This window comes from Oncorhynchus tshawytscha, linkage group LG14, assembly GCF_018296145.1.
Source record: "Oncorhynchus tshawytscha isolate Ot180627B linkage group LG14, Otsh_v2.0, whole genome shotgun sequence".
NCBI lineage: Eukaryota > Metazoa > Chordata > Actinopteri > Salmoniformes > Salmonidae > Oncorhynchus > Oncorhynchus tshawytscha.
This window is the reverse complement of record NC_056442.1, coordinates 55,890,370-55,907,869: the sequence shown is the minus strand read 5'-3', so window position 1 is coordinate 55,907,869 and position 17,500 is coordinate 55,890,370. Positions and strand designations below refer to the sequence as shown.

Sequence of the window (17,500 nt, the reverse complement as noted above, 5' to 3'; positions counted from 1 at the left end):
GTGTGTGTGTGAGTGAGTGTATGAGTGTGTTTGTGAGTGAGTGTATGAGTGTGTTTGTGAGTGAGTGTATGAGTGTGTGAGTGAGTGAGTGAGTGTATGAGTGTGTGTGTGAGTGAGTGAGTGTATGAGTGTGTGTGTGAGTGTGTGTGTGAGTGAGTGAGTGTATGAGTGTGTTTGTGAGTGAGTGTATGAGTGTGTGAGTGAGTGAGTGAGTGAGTGAGTGAGTGTATGTGATTGATTGAAACTCCATTCTCCCAGCTCTGACACATAATCAATAGAGTTCTCTCAGAGACCTCTTACCCTGTCCTTGCTTAGCACAAACTTAAACATTTAGGTTGCTGGGATCAATGTCCCCTGCTGAGGGTTTCTCTCTGAGTGTGTGTGTGTGTGTGTGTGGGGTGGGGGGTTACACTGCGTGTTTTGGGGTTGAAATATCCCCTTTCCTTTCAGGGTGAGGGAGTAGAAGAATCAATTGCAGAATAGGAAGCTGCCACTATTGAGCTGCTCCAATTATCTCACTCTGAGCTGCTCCAATTATCTCACTCTGAGCTGTTCCAATTATCTCACTCTGAGCTGTTCCAATTCTCTCACTCTGAGTCTCTCACTCTGAGCTGTTCCAATTATCTCACTCTGAGCTGTTCCAATTATCTCACTCTGAGCTGTTCCAATTATCTCACTCTGAGCTGTTCCAATTATCTCACTCTGAGCTGTTCCAATTATCTCACTCTGAGCTGTTCCAATTATCTCACTCTGAGCTGCTCCAATTCTCTCACTCTGAGCTGTTCCAAAATACTCTCCTCCACATTGTTCTCTCTCCACTACTCCTCTAGTCATTCCCCTCTCTCCCCTTCTTCCCATTCCTCTCTCTCCCCTCCTTCCCATTCCTCTCTCTCTCCCCTCCTTCCCATTCCTCTCTCTCTCTCCTCTCCTTCCCATTCCTCTCTCTCTCCCCTCCTTCCCATTCCTCTCTCCCCTCCTTCCCCCTCCTTCCCATTCTCTCTCTCTCCCCTCCTTCCCATTCCTCTCTCTCTCCCCTCCTTCCCATTCCTCTCTCTCTCCCCTCCTTCCCATTCCTCTCTCTCTCCCCTCCTTCCCATTTCCTCTCTCTCCCCTCCTTCCCATTCCTCTCTCTCTCCCCTCCTTCCCATTCCTCTCTCTCTCCCCTCCTTCCCATTCCTCTCTCTCTCCCCTCCTTCCCATTCCTCTCTCTCTCCCCTCCTTCCCATTCTCTCTCTCTCCCCTCCTTCCCATTCTCTCTCTCCCTCCTTCCCATTCCTATCTCTCTCCCCTCCTTCCCATTCCTCTCTCTCTCTCCCCTCCTTCCCATTCCTCTCTCTCTCCCCTCCTTCCCATTCCTCTCTCTCTCTCTCCTTCCCCCTCCTTCCCATTCCCTCTCTCTCTCCCTCCTTCCCATTCCTCTCTCTCTCCCCTCCTTCCCATTCCTCTCTCTCTCTCCCCTCCTTCCCATTCTCTCTCTCTCCCCTCCTTCCCATTCCTCTCTCTCTCTCTCCCCTCCTTCCCATTCTCTCTCTCTCTCCCTCCTTCCCATTCCTCTCTCTCTCCCCTCCTTCCCATTCCTCTCTCTCTCTCTCCCTCCTTCCCATTTCTCTCTCTCCCCTCCTTCCCATTCCTCTCTCTCTCCCCTCCTTCCCATTCCTCTCTCTCTCTCCCCTCCTTCCCATTCCTCTCTCTCTCCCCTCCTTCCCATTCCTCTCTCTCCCTCCTTCCCATTCCTCTCTCTCTCCCCTCCTTCCCATTCCTCTCTCTCTCCTCTCCTTCCCATTCCTCTCTCTCTCCCCTCCTTCCCATTCCTCTCTCTCTCTCCCCTCCTTCCCATTCCTCTCTCTCTCTCTCCTCTCCTTCCCATTCCTCTCTCTCTCCCCTCCTTCCCATTCCTCTCTCTCTCCCCTCCTTCCCATTCCTCTCTCTCTCCCTCCTTCCCATTCCCTCTCTCTCCCCTCCTTCCCATTCTCTCTCTCTCTCACCCTCCTTCCCATTCCTCTCTCTCTCTCCCCTCCTTCCCATTCCTCTTCATTCTCTCTCCCTCCTTCCCATTCCTCTCTCTCTCCCCTCCTTCCCATTCCTCTCTCTCTCCTCCTCCTTCCCATTCCTCTCTCTCTCTCCCTCCTTCCCATTCCTCTCTCTCTCTCTCCTCTCCTTCCCTTCCTCTCTCTCCTTCCCATTCCCTCCTTCCCATTCCTCTCTCTCTCCCCTCCTTCCCATTCCTCTCTCTCTCCCCTCCTTCCCATTCCTCTCTCTCTCCCCTCCTTCCCATTCCTCTCTCTCTCCCCTCCTTCCCATTCTCTCTCTCTCTCTCTCCTTCCCATTCCTCTCTCTCTCCCTCCTTCCCATTCCTCTCTCTCTCCCCTCCTTCCCATTCCTCTCTCTCTCTCTCCCCTCCTTCCCATTCCTCTCTCTCTCCCCTCCTTCCCATTCCCTCTCTCTCCCCTCCTTCCCATTCCTCTCTCTCTCCCCTCCTTCCCATTCCTCTCTCTCTCCCTCCTTCCCATTCCTCTCTCTCCCCTCCTTCCCATTCCTCTCTCTCTCCCTCCTTCCCATTCCTCTCTCTCTCCCTCCTTCCCATTCCTCTCTCTCTCCCCTCCTTCCCATTCCTCTCTCTCTCCCCTCCTTCCCATTCTCTCTCTCTCTCCCTCCTTCCCATTCCTCTCTCTCTCCCTCCTTCCCATTCCTCTCTCTCTCTCTTCCCTCCTTCCCATTCTCTCTCTCTCCCCTCCTTCCCATTCCTCTCTCTCTCTCTCCTCTCCTTCCCATTCCTCTCTCTCTCCCCTCCTTCCCATTCCTCTCTCTCTCCCCTCCTTCCCATTCCTCTCTCTCTCTCCCCTCCTTCCCATTCCTCTCTCTCTCCCCTCCTTCCCATTCCTCTCTCTCTCTCTCCCCTCCTTCCCATTCCTCTCTCTCTCTCTCCCCTTCTTCCCATTCTCTCTCTCTCTCCCCTCCTTCCCATTCCTCTCTCTCTCTCTCCTCTCCTTCCCATTCCTCTCTCTCTCTCCCCTCCTTCCCATTCCTCTCTCTCTCTCTCCTTCTCCTTCCCATTCCTCTCTCTCTCTCTCCCCTCCTTCCCATTCCTCTCTCTCTCTCCCCTCCTTCCCATTCTCTCTCTCTCCCCTCCTTCCCTCCTTCCCATTCCTTCTCATTCTCTCTCTCTCCCCTCCTTCCCATTCCTCTCTCTCTCTCTCCCTCCTTCCCATTCCTCTCTCTCTCTCTCCCCTCCTTCCCATTCCTCTCTCTCTCTCTCCCTCCTTCCCATTTCCTCTCTCTCTCCCCTCCTTCCCATTCCTCTCTCTCTCTCCCCTCCTTCCCATTCCTCTCTCTCTCTCTCCTCTCCTTCCCATTCCTCTCTCTCTCTCCCCTCCTTCCCATTTCTCTCTCTCTCTCCCCTCCTTCCCATTCCTCTCTCTCTCTCCCCTCCTTCCCATTCCTCTCTCTCTCCCCTCCTTCCCATTCTCTCTCTCTCTCTCCCCTCCTTCCCATTCCCTCTCTCTCTCCCCTCCTTCCCATTCCTCTCTCTCTCCCCTCCTTCCCATTCCTCTCTCTCTCCCCTCCTTCCCATTCCTCTCTCTCTCCCCTCCTTCCCATTCTCTCTCTCTCTCCTCTCCTTCCCATTCCTCTCTCTCTCCCCTCCTTCCCATTCCTCTCTCTCTCTCCCCTCCTTCCCATTCCTTCCCTCTCTCTCTCCCTCCTTCCCATTCCTCTCTCTCTCTCCCCTCCTTCCCATTCTCTCTCTCTCTCCCCCTCCTTCCCTCCTTCCCATTCTCTCTCTCTCTCCCCTCCTTCCCATTCTCTCTCTCTCCCCTCCTTCCCATTCCTCTCTCTCTCCCCTCCTCCCTCCTTCCCATTCCTCTCTCTCTCTCTCCCCTCCTTCCCATTCCTCTCTCTCTCCTCTCCTTCCCATTCCTCTCTCTCTCCCCTCCTTCCCATTCCTCTCTCTCTCCCCTCCTTCCCATTCCTCTCTCTCTCTCTCCTCTCCTTCCCATTCTCTCTCTCTCTCTCCCCTCCTTCCCATTCCTCTCTCTCTCTCTCCTCTCCTTCCCATTCTCTCTCTCTCCCCTCCTTCCCATTCTCCCCTCCTCCCATTCTCTCTCCCCTCCTTCCCATTCCTCTCTCTCTCCCCTCCTTCCCATTCCTCTCTCTCTCCCCTCCTTCCCATTCTCTCTCTCTCCCCTCCTTCCCATTCCTCTCTCTCTCTCCTCTCCTTCCCATTCCCTCTCTCTCTCTCCCCTCCTTCCCATTCTCTCTCTCTCTCCCTCCTTCCCATTCCCTCTCTCTCTCTCCCCTCCTTCCCATTCCTCTCTCTCTCCCCTCCTTCCCATTCTCTCTCTCTCTCTCTTCCCTCCCTCCTTCCCATTCCTCTCTCTCTCTCTCCCCTCCTTCCCATTCCCTCTCTCTCTCCCCTTCCTTCCCATTCCTCTCCCATTCTCTCTCCCCTCCTTCCCATTCTCTCTCTCTCTCTCCCCTCCTTCCCATTCCTCTCTCTCTCTCTCCCCTCCTTCCCATTCCTCTCTCTCTCTCTCCCTCCTTCCCATTCCTCTCTCTCTCCCCTCCTTCCCATTCCTCTCTCTCTCCCCTCCTTCCCATTCTCTCTCTCTCTCCTCTCCTTCCCATTCCTCTCTCTCTCTCTCCCCTCCTTCCCATTCCTCTCTCTCTCCCCTCCTTCCCATTCCTCTCTCTCTCTCCCCTTCTTCCCATTCCTCTCTCTCTCCTCTCCTTCCCATTCCTCTCTCTCTCTCCCCTCCTTCCCATTCCTCTCTCTCTCCCCTCCTTCCCATTCCTCTCTCTCTCTCTCCCCTCCTTCCCATTCCTCTCTCTCTCCCCTCCTTCCCATTCCTCCTTCCCTCTCTCTCTCCCCTCCTTCCCATTCCTCTCTCTCTCCCCTCCTTCCCATTCCTCTCTCTCTCTCCCCTCCTTCCCATTCCTCTCTCTCTCTCTCCCTCCTTCCCATTCCTCTCTCTCTCTCCCTCCTTCCCATTCCTCTCTCTCTCTCCCCTCCTTCCCATTCTCTCTCTCTCTCTCCCCTCCTTCCCATTCCTCTCTCTCTCTCCCCTCCTTCCCATTCCTCTCTCTCTCTCCCTCCTTCCCATTCCTCTCTCTCTCTCCCCTCCTTCCCATTCCTCTCTCTCTCCCCTCCTTCCCATTCCTCTCTCTCTCTCTCCCCTCCTTCCCATTCCTCTCTCTCTCTCTCCCCTCCTTCCCATTCCTCTCTCTCTCCCCTCCTTCCCATTCCTCTCTCTCTCTCTCTCTCCCCTTCTTCCCATTCCTCTCTCTCTCCCCTCTAGACATCCCTCTCTTTCCTCCTTCCCATTCCTCTGTCCTCTAGTCACCTCCCTCCCTCCACCACCCCCCTCTCTCTCCCTCCCTCCCACCATCCATCCCTCCCTCTCTCTTCCTCCCGCCATCCCTCCATCTCCCTCCCTCCCTCCCACCATCCATCCCTCCCTCTCTCCATCCCTCCCTCCATCCCTCCCTCTCTCCATCCCTCCCTCCCTCCATCCCTCCCTGCCTCCATCTCTCTCCCTCCATCCCTCCCTCCATCCCTCCCTCCCTCCATCCCTCCCTCCCACCATCCATCCATCCCTCCCTCTCTCCATCCCTCCCTCCATCTCTCCCTCCCTCCATCCCTCCCCATCCCTCCATCCCTCCCTCCCACCATCCATCCATCCCTCCCTCTCTCCATCCCTCCCTCCATCCCTCCCTCCCTCCATCCCTCCCTCCCTCCCTCCATCCCTCCCTCCCACCATCCATCCATCCCTCCCTCTCTCCATCCCTCCATCCATCTCTCCCTCCCTCCATCCGGATCCTTCAGTGTGCCCAGAGTATATATAGAGAATATTCCATGACCACTGCATGTCTGACACACCACTTTCTCTGACCAGATAAACCCTTTTCTCCCTCCATTTTATTAGTGTGTGTGTGTGTGTGTGTGTGTGTGTGAGAGTGTGTGTGTGTGTCTCACCCTGGTTCTTGACCTCAGTAAACTCTTTGTTGTAGTCCTCTAGAGTCTCTCTGAGTTTGAGGTTCTCTGTCTCGATGTCGTGCATCCGCTGGAGCTTCAGCTGTAACTGCTGACCCAACTCCAGTACAGGGAAGGGGTCTGAGAAAACACACACACACACACACACACACACACACACACTACGTTACACACACACACTACGTTACACACACACTACGTTACACACACAAACACACTACGTTACACACACACACACACACTACGTTACACAGACACTACGTTACACACACACACACACACTACGTTACACAGACACTACGTTACACACAGACACACACACTACGTTACACACACACACACACACACTACGTTACACACACACACACACACACTACGTTACACACACACACACACACTACGTTACACAGACTACGTTACACACACACACACACACACACACACACACACACACTAAGTTACACAGACTACGTTACACACACACACACACACACACTACGTTACACACATGTTACGTTCCCCAGATTATGTGTTGTAGTTTGTGTATTTGCATGTGTTTATTTCAGGAAATGGCTTCCTGAAATCCCTCAAGCAGCTGATTGGTCGACTCCATGGCTAAGTGGAGAGCTGACCCCGCCCCCTCGTCAAGACACAGCTGTCTCCAATTACCCATTCCTTCAGAAGCTATATAAAAGCCAGTGTTCTGTTCAGGAGAGAGATTTGCTGGGAGGAGATTTTTGCTGGGAGGTCATTGCAGAGATTTTGCTAGAGAGATTTGCTAGAGATTTTGGAGGTAGGGATTGCTGAGAGAGATTTTGGATAGAGGTTGATTTTGCTGGGAGTTCATTGCTGAGAGTTGGTATGTTTTGTGAGTTTGTTGCTCAGATAGAACTTATTTGATGTCCTTTGTCTCTTAGTTTGTTTGTGAAATTGTTTAATATTCTGTTTCATTTGTTCCCAGGGGGCAAGGGGAAGGCACCTAGGGAGTGCTTAGGCAAGAGGCCCGCGGGCATACATATACCCGTAGTATATTCACTGTCTAGGCACACTAGGTAAGACCTGGGCGGACCACCCCCTGTATTTTGGTTAGGGCACCAGGTGGTGCTAAATTAGGTAAGTAGTGAGTAGGCAGGTAAGATAGGAGAGGGGGGGGGCTTTGAGATTTACTTTCTTTGCTTTGGGTCCGTCCAGCCCCTTTTCCCCATATTACCGTGTAAAGGAATAAAGTCCTTGTAAACGGTACCACATTCTGCTTGTTGTCATTCCTACTTGCACCTACAGTCCATACCTCTTTCACTTCACAGAGAGTTTAGTTGTAGCAGGGTGTTGCGTTCCCTCTTCATAGAGGCGTGCGTAACACACACTACGTTACACACACACTACGTTACACACATACACACACACTACGTTACACACATACACACACACTTCGTTACACACATACACACACACTACGTTACACACACACTACGTTACACACATACACACACACACTACGTTACACACATACACACACACTACGTTACACACACACACACTGTTACACACACACACTACGTTACACACACTACGTTACACACACACACACTACGTTACACACACTACGTTACACACACACTACGTTACACACACTACGTTACACACACACACTACGTTACACACACACACACTACGTTACACACACTACGTTACACACACTACGTTACACACACTACGTTACACACACACACACTACGTTACACACACACACAGAGACAGAGGGAGCTAGCTAGCGTGGGGAGGCTAGCTGAGGAGTGGCTAATTGGTCCTGCTGAAGAGAAACAGCAGAGATATACTGTACAAGGTCAGAGGTCATCTGCTTTCGGACTAAAGAGCAGGAACCCAGACTTCACCAAAGAAATCGGAAATACAGACATTTGGTATAGAGGAGACAGACCCACTGGTTGCCCTCTAGGTTATAGAGAGCTGGTAGTCCCATCCACCACACTACCAGGTGGGTGGTATAGAGGAGACGGACCCACTCGGCGATGTCATCTACAAAATTGCTTCCAACACTCTACTCAGCAAACTGGATGCAGTTTATCACAGTGCCATCCGTTTTGTCACTAAAGCACCTTATACCACCCACCACTGCGACTTGTATGCTCTAGTCGGCTGGCCCTTGCAACATATTCGTCGCCAGACCCACTGGCTCCAGGTCATCTACAAGTCCATGCTAGGTAAAGCTCCGCCTTATCTCAGTTCACTGGTCACGATGGCAACACCCACCCGGTGCATGCGCTCCAGCAGGTGTATCTCACTGATCATCCCTAAAGCCAACACCTCATTTGGCCGCCTTTCGTTCCAGTTCTCTGCTGCCTGTGACTGGAACGAGTTGCAAAAATCGCTGAAGTTGGAGACTTTTATCTCCCTCACCAATTTCAAACATCTGCTATCTGAGCAGCTAACCGATCGCTGCAGCTGTACATAGTCTATTGGTAAATAGCCCACCCATTTTCACCTACCTCATCCCCATACTGTTTTTATTTATTTACTTTTCTGCTCTTTTGCAAACCAATATCTCTACCTGTACATGACCATCTGATCATTTATCACTCCAGTGTTAATCTGCAAAATTGTAATTATTCGCCTACCTCCTCATACCTTTTGCACACAATGTATATAGACTCCCCTTTTTTTTCTACTGTGTTATTGACTTGTTAATTGTTTACTCCATGTGTAACTCTGTGTTGTCTGTTCACACTGCTATGCTTTATCTTGGCCAGGTCGCAGTTGTAAATGAGAACTTGTTCTCAACTGGCCTACCTGGTTAAATAAAGGTGAAATAAAAAAATTAAATTAAAAAAAGATTCAACAACTGAGACATAAACTGAACAAGTTCCACATAAATGGAATAATGTGTCCCTGAACAAAGGGGGGTTCACCTGTCCGTCCTGTCTCCCTGTAGTGCTGTCTTAGGCGTCTCACAGTACGGACATTGACATTTATTGCCCTGGCCACATCTGCAGTCCTCATGCCTCCTTGCAGCATGCCTAAGGGACGTTCACGCAGTTGAGCAGGGACCCTGGGCATCTTTGTTTTGGTGTTTTTCAGAGTCTGTAGAAAGGCCTCTTTAGTGTCCTAAGTTTTCATAACTGTGACCTTAATTGCCTACTGTCTGTAAGCTGTTAGTGTCTTAACGACCGTTCCACAGGTGCATGTTCATTAATTGTGTATGGTTCATTGAACAAGCAGGGAAACAGTGTTTAAACCCTTTACACTGAAGATCTGGGAAGTTATTTGGATTTTAATGAATTATCTTTGAGAGACAGGGTCCTGAAAAAGGGACATTTCTTTTTTTGCTGAGTATATATCCCCCCCTCTAGAATCCTCATACTTTAATGAAGACAGCCTCTCCATCCTAGAGGGGGAGATCAATCATTTCTAGACTCAGGAAGTACTAGTCTGTGGCGACTTAAATGCCAGAACTGGACAAGAACCCGACTCTCTCAGCACACAAGGGGACAAACACCTGCCTGGAGGTGACAGCATTCCCTCCCCAATATGCCCCCGTAGACACAACTACAACAAAAATGGGTGACAACATCTGCAGCTCTGTCTCACGCTGGGTCTGTACATGGTCAACGGTAGGCTTCAAGGTGACCAATAAGGTAGGTATACTTTAATCACTGACCTCAACCCTGAGTCTCTCAGAGAGAGAGAGAGAGAGAGACATGGTCAACGGTAGGCTTCGAGGTGACCAATAAGGTAGGTATACTTTAATCACTGACCTCAACCCAGAGTCTCTCAGAACATTCACACGGACACCTCTATCAGATCACAGCAAAATCACAGTCTACCTGAACAGAGCAATACTCAATCATGAGGCATCGAAGCCAAACAAACTGCATACTATTATGACCTGGTATAGATGGAAGGAAAGTCGTACACATTTAAATAAATAACATCATTAGTTAAATAAAGTCCACCTGTGTGCAATCTAGGTGTCACATGATCTGTCACATGATCTCAGTATATACACACCTATTCTGAAAGGCCCCAGAGTCTGCAACACCTCTAAGCAAGGGGCACCATGAAGACCAATGAGCTCTCCAAACAGGTCGGGGACAAAGTTGTGGAGAAGTAAAGTTCAGGGTTGGGTTATAAAAAAATATCCAAAACTTTGAACATCCCACGGAGCATCATTAAATCCATTATTAAAAAAATGGAAGGAATATGGCACCACAACAAACCTGCCAAGAGAGGGCCACCAACCAAACATCATGGACAGGGCAAGGAGGGCATTAATCAGAGAGGCAACAAAGAGACCAAAGATAACCCTGAAGGAGCTGCAAAGCTCCACAGCGGAGATTGGAGTATCTGTCCATAGGACCACTTTAAGTCATACGCTCCACAGAGCTGGGCTTTACGGAAGAGTGGCCAGAAAAAAGCCATTATTTAAAGAGAAAAATAAGCAAACACGTTCAGTGTTCGCCAAACGGCATGTGGGAGACTCCCTAAACATATGGAAGAAGGTACTGTGGTCAGATGAGACTCAAATCAAGCTTTTTGGCCATTAAGGAAAACGCTATGTCTGGCACAAACCCAATACCTCCCATCACCCGAGAAATCCATCCAGTGAAGCATGGTGGTGGCAGCATCAAGCTGTGGGGATGTTTTTCATCGTCAGGGACTGGGAAACTGGTCAGAATTGGAGGAATGATGGATGGTGCTAAATACAGGGAAATTCTTGAGGGAAACTGCTTCATTCTTCCAGAGATTTGAGACTGGGACAGAGGTTCACCTTCCAGCAAGACAATAACTAAGCATACTGCTAAAGCAACACTTGAGGGCTTTAAGGGAAAATATTAAAAAGTCTTGGAATGGCCTAGTCAAAGCCCAGACCTCGATCCAATTGAGAATCTGTGGTATGACTTAAAGATTGCTGTACACCAGCGGAACCCATCTAACTTGAAGGAGCTGGAGCAGTTTTGCCTTGAAGAATGGTCAAAATCCCAGTGGCTAGATGTGCCAAGCTTATAGAGACATACCCCAAGAGACTTGCAGCTGTAATTGCTGCAAAAGGTGGCTCTACCAAGTATTGACTTTGGGGGGTTCTGTTTTGATCGTCTTATTTCACAATAAAACATATTTAGCATCTTCAAAGTGGTAGGCAAGTTGTTTAAATCAAATGATACAAACCCCTCAAAAAAATCTATTTTAATTCCAGGTTGTAAGGCAACAAAATAGAAAAATGCCAAGGGGGGTGAATACTTCCGCAAGCCATTATATATCTATACTATGGTTATATAGATCTACACTATGGTTATATAGATCAATACTATGGTTATATAGATCTACACTATGGTTATATAGATCTATACTATGGTTATATAGATCTATACTATGGTTATATAAATCTATACTATGGTTATATAGATCTACACTGTGGTTATATAGATCTACGCTATGATTACATAGATCTACGCTATGATTACATAGATCTATGCTATGGTTATATAGATCTACACTGTGGTTATATAGATCTACACTATGGTTATATAGATCTACACTGTGGTTATATAGATCTACATTGTGGTTATATAGATCTACACTGTGGTTATATAGATCTACACTATGGTTATATATATCTACATTATGGTTATATAGATCTACACTACGGTTATATAGATCTACACTACGGTTATATAGATCTACACTACGGTTATATAGATCTACACTACGGTTATATAGATCTACACTACGGTTATATAGATCTACACTACGGTTATATAGATCTACACTATGGTTATATAGATCTACACTCTGGTTATATACAGTGGGGCAAAAAAGTATTTAGTCAGCCACCAATTGTGCAAGTTCTCCCACTTAAAAAGATGACAGAGGCCTGTAATTTTCATTATAGGTACACTTCAACTATGACAGACAAAATTATATATATTTTTTCCAGAAAATCACATTGTAGGATTTTTTATGAATTTATTTGCAAATTATGGTGGAAAATAAGTATGGTGGGAGGAAGTAACACGGCTCAATCTCTACAGTTTAAACTGGTGGTGGATCTATTCATGTCTTACCTGGGACATCTATCTCCTCTCCTCTCTTACCTGGGACATCTATCTCCTCTCCTCTCTTACCTGGGACATCTATCTCCTCTCCTCTCTTACCTGGGACATCTATCTCCTCTCCTCTCTTACCTGGGACATCTATCTCCTCTCCTCTCTTACCTGGGACATCTATCTCCTCTCCTCTCTTACCTGAGACATCTATCTCCTCTCCTCTCTTACCTGGGACATCTATCTCCTCTCCTCTCTTACCTGAGACATCTATCTCCTCTCCTCTCTTACCTGGGACATCTATCTCCTCTCCTCTCTTACCTGGGACATCTATCTCCTCTCCTCTCTTACCTGAGACATCTATCTCCTCTCCTCTCTTACCTGGGACATCTATCTCCTCTCTTACCTGGGACATCTATCTCCTCTCCTCTCTTACCTGGGACATCTATCTCCTCTCCTCTCTTACCTGGGACATCTATCTCCTCTCTTACCTGGGACATCTATCTCCTCTCTTACCTGGGACATCTATCTCCTCTCCTCTCTTACCTGGGACATCTATCTCCTCTACTCTCTTACCTGGGACATCTATCTCCTCTCCTCTCTTACCTGGGACATCTATCTCATCTCCTCTCTTACCTGGGACATCTATCTCCTCTCTTACCTGGGACATCTATCTCCTCTCTTACCTGGGACATCTATCTCCTCTCTTACCTGGGACATCTATCTCCTCTCTTACCTGGGACATCTATCTCCTCTCTTACCTGGGACATCTATCTCCTCTCCTCTCTTACCTGGGACATCTATTAATGTCTTGTAGATGTTCAAGAAGGAACCTTCTGCTTCTTTACTTCTTTTGCTCAAGGCATCGATCTGAAAGGAGGAGAGGAATACTTCAGTAAAAACAGACCGTGTTATTGGCTGTCAGAGTGTCTGTGTTTTTCTGTGTACCTTGTGTGTGTAACGCTGATCTCTAATAACGAGCAGTAGTTCTGCTAAACCATTCCACACACACTATGTTCTGTTTAGCTGTTCCTCCGATGAAGGAAGTCTTTCTGCTGTTGACCATTTCAGTGCCGGGTAAACACCGTACTGACATCAGTTAACAGCTTCCCACAGCCACACACAGCTGGCTTAGGGTTGATAGACACAGACATGTATTCAGGGCTCGCCCAGGGAGATACGTTGCAGAAATGCAGCCATTAACGTAAGAATCATGACACGAATGTCATCAGTGACCTTACTGAAATGGGTGACATTAAGACAAGCCCCACCCCTCCCCAGCACATATACTAAGCCCCACCCCTCCCCAGCACATATACTAAGCCCCACCCCTCCCCAGCACATATGCTAAGCCCCACCCCTCCCCAGCACATATACTAAGTCCCACCCCTCCCCAGCACATATACTAAGCCCCTCCCCAGCACATATACTAAGTCCCACCCCTCCCCTTTACATATACTAAGCCCCTCCCTCTTTACATATACTAAGCCTCTCCCCTCCCCAGCACATATACTAAGCCCCTCCCTCCCTAGCACATATACTAAGCCCCTTCCCAGCACATACTAAGCCCCTCCCCCGCACATATACTAAGTCCCACCCTTACCCAGCACATATACTAAGCCCCTCCCCAGCACATATACTAAGCCCCTCCCCCGCACATATACTAAGTCCCACTAAGTCCTCCCTCTCTCTCCATAACACTGTCTCTCTCTCTCTCTCCATAACACTGTCTCTCTCTCTCTCTCCATAACACTGTCTCTCTCTCTCTCTCCATAACACTGTCTCTCTCTCTCTCTCTCTCTCCATAACACTGTCTCTCTCTCTCTCTCTCCATAACACTGTCTCTCTCTCTCTCTCTCCATAACACTGTCTCTCTCTCTCTCTCTCTCTCTCCATAACACTGTCTCTCTCTCTCTCTCTCTCTCCATAACACTGTCTCTCTCTCTCTCTCTCCATAACACTGTCTCTCTCTCTCTCTCTCTATAACACTGTCTCTCTCTCTCTCTCCATAACACTGTCTCTCTCTCTGTCTCTCCATAACACTGTCTCTCTCTCTCTCCATAACACTCTCTCTCTCTCTCTCTCTCCATAACACTGTCTCTCTCTCTCAATAACTTTCTCATTAAATAAGCAGTATACAGCTTCTCCTTCCAAGCCCTCAGAACTTTTATTGAGAAAGAACAAATAAGAATATTATACTATAAAGTCCTCATTCCTCATATTATCAGCCAAGTGGCTGCTAGAAGTGATTCCATGCCAATGTAAACATGGCAATACAGCCTCTCTGCTCCTATGGGAACAAAATAAAGCTCCCCAAATGGTATTTATACAGCTGCTTTTGGTTGCTGCAAAACATCTGTCGCTGAGCGGGCTGATGCCATCTCTCTCCACCTCCCCAACGCACAGCGAGATGTGATCCCGAGCCTATTCAGGGTTGGTCTGTCCTTGCCACCACTGACAATGCTGCCCTAGGCTTGAATACAGGTCTGAGTATCTACTGTTGCCCTAGCCTTGAATACAGGTCTGAGTACCTACTGTTGCCCTAGCCTTGAATACAGGTCTGAGTACCTACTGTTGCCCTAGGCTTGAATACAGGTCTGAGTACCTACTGTTGCCCTAGCCTTGAATACAGGTCTGAGTACCTACTGTTGCCCTAGGCTTGAATACAGGTCTGAGTACCTACTGTTGCCCTAGGCTTGAATACAGGTCTGACTACCTACTGTTGCCCTAGGCTTGAATACAGGTCTGAGTACCTACTGTTGCCCTAGCCTTGAATACAGGTCTGAGTATCTACTGTTGCCCTAGCCTTGAATACAGGTCTGAGTACCTACTGTTGCCCTAGCCTTGAATACAGGTCTGAGTACCTACTGTTGCCCTAGCCTTGAATACAGGTCTGAGTACCTACTGTTGCCCTAGCCTTGAATACAGGTCTGAGCACCTACTGTTGCCCTAGACTTGAATACAGGTCTGAGTACCTACTGTTGCCCTAGCCTTGAATACAGGTCTGAGTACCTACTGTTGCCCTAGCCTTGAATACAGGTCTGAGTACCTACTGTTGCCCTAGCCTTGAATACAGGTCTGAGTACCTACTGTTGCCCTAGCCTTGAATACAGGTCTGAGTACCTACTGTTGCCCTAGCCTTGAATACAGGTCTGAGTATCTACTGTTGCCCTAGCCTTGAATACAGGTCTGAGTACCTACTGTTGCCCTAGCCTTGAATACAGGTCTGAGTACCTACTGTTGCCCTAGCCTTGAATACAGGTCTGAGTACCTACTGTTGCCCTAGCCTTGAATACAGGTCTGAGTATCTACTGTTGCCCTAGCCTTGAATACAGGTCTGAGTACCTACTGTTGCCCTAGCCTTGAATACAGGTCTGAGTACCTACTGTTGCCCTAGCCTTGAATACAGGTCTGAGTATCTACTGTTGCCCTAGCCTTGAATACAGGTCTGAGTACCTACTGTTGCCCTAGGCTTGAATACAGGTCTGAGTATCTACTGTTGCCCTAGCCTTGAATACAGGTCTGAGTATCTACTGTTGCCCTAGCCTTGAATACAGGTCTGAGTACCTACTGTTGCCCTAGCCTTGAATACAGGTCTGAGTACCTACTGTTGCCCTAGCCTTGAATACAGGTCTGAGTACCTACTGTTGCCCTAGCCTTGAATACAGGTCTGAGTACCTACCTACTGACCTAGCCCTGATATCACTAGAATACAGGTCTGGGAATCTACAGCTGCCCTACACCCCGCAGGGTCATACACGGGTTCAATACACCCCCAGGGTCATACACAGGTTCAATACACCCCCCAGGGTCATACACAGGTTCAATACACCCCCCCAGGGTCATATGGGATCAATACCCCCCTCCCCCAGGGTCATACGGGATCACCCCCAGGGTCACACACGGTTCAACCCCCCAGGGTCATACAGGGGTGCAATCCACCTCTCACCTCTTACAAACAGGTTCAATACACACGTCAGGGTTATAAACGGATTCAATAAACACCCTAGTATTATAAAACGGGCTGGACCAGAACCACAAGTCCACCCAGACAGACTCCTCCAGTATATTTGTGCTAGTCTCAACCACAAACCACTCAAAAATAGTACAGACTATTAGCATATTACCTCACACAGACAGAGATAATGAACTACCCTCAACTGAAAGTCAGTCTATTCGTGCCTCCGGAAAGTATTCAAACTCCTTGACTTTTTCCACATTTTGTTACATTACAGCCTTATTCTAAAATAGATTTTTTTTCCCCTCTCATCATTCTGCACACAATACCCCATAATGACATCACAATACCCCATAATGACATCACAATACCCCATAATGACAAAGCAAAAACAGATTTAGACATTTTTGCAAATGCATATATATATAAAAGAAATATAAAAGAAAAAAGGGAACTATCACATTTCCGTAAGTATTCAGACCCTTTACTCCATACTTTGTTGAAGCACCTTTGGCAGCGATTACAGCCTCAAGTCTTCTTGGGTATGATGTTACAAGCTACACCTGTATTTGGGGAGTTTCTCCCATTCTTCTCTGCAGATCCTCTCAATCTCTGTCAGGTTGGATGGGGAGTGTCGCTGCACAGATATTCTCAGGTCTCTCCAGAGATGTTCGATCAGGTTCAAGTCTGGGCTTTGGCTGGGCCACTCAAGGACATTCAGAGACTTGTCCCGAAGCCACTCCTGAGTTGTTTTGGCTGTATGCTTAGGGTTGTTGTCCTGTTGGAAGGTGAACCTTCGCCCCAGTCTGAGGTCCTGAGCGCTCTGGAGCAGGTTTTCATCAAGGAACTCTCTGTACTTTAATCCGTTCATCTTTCCCTCAATCCTCACTAGTCTCCCGGTCCCTGCCGCTGAAAAACATCCCCACAGCATGATGCTGCCACCTCCATGCTTCACCGTAGGGATGGTGCCAGGTTTCCTCCAGATGTGACGCTTGGCATTCAGGCCAAAGAGTTCAATCTTGGTTTCATCAGACCAGAGAATCTTGTTTCTCATGGTCTGAGTCCTTTAGGTGTCTTTTGTCAAACTCCAAGCGGGCCGTCATGTGCCTTTTACTGAGGAGTGGCTTCCGTCTGGCCACTCAACCATAAAGGTCTGATTGGTGGAGTGCTGCAGAGATGGTTGTCCTTCTCCAAGTGGGCTGTCATGTGGCTTCGGTCTGGCCACTCTAAAGAGGAACTCTGGAGCTCTGTCAGAGTGAACTTCTCCCCGATTGCTCAGTTTGGGCGGCCAGCTCTAGGAAGAGTCTTGGTGGTTCCAAGCTTCTTCCATTTAAGAATGATGGAGGCCACTGTGTTCTTGGGGACCTTCAATGCTGCAGAAATGTTTTGGTACCTTTCCCAAAATCTGTACCTCGACACAATCCTGTCTCGGAGCTCTACGGACATTTCCTTCGACCTCATGGCTTGGTTTTTGCTCTGACATGCACTGTCAACTGT

General features: G+C 48.5%; 1 protein-coding gene across 5 annotated transcripts in view; it reads right to left on the bottom strand.

Annotated features, from left to right (window-relative positions):
• LOC121839296 (protein CASP-like) overlaps positions 1-17,500 on the bottom strand; it is a 158,962-nt gene that overhangs the window by 87,607 nt on the left and 53,855 nt on the right. For 4 of the 5 annotated variants that reach the window (XM_042297697.1, XM_042297700.1, XM_042297699.1 and 1 more), the window contains exons 4-5: positions 12,837-12,917; positions 5,972-6,109 (exon numbers count right to left, since the gene is read on the bottom strand). In XM_042297697.1, the coding sequence (XP_042153631.1) occupies positions 5,972-6,109; positions 12,837-12,917 (219 nt within the window). The remainder of the gene's footprint in view (positions 1-5,971; positions 6,110-12,836; positions 12,918-17,500) is intronic. The other variant, XM_042297701.1, reaches the window with a different exon arrangement.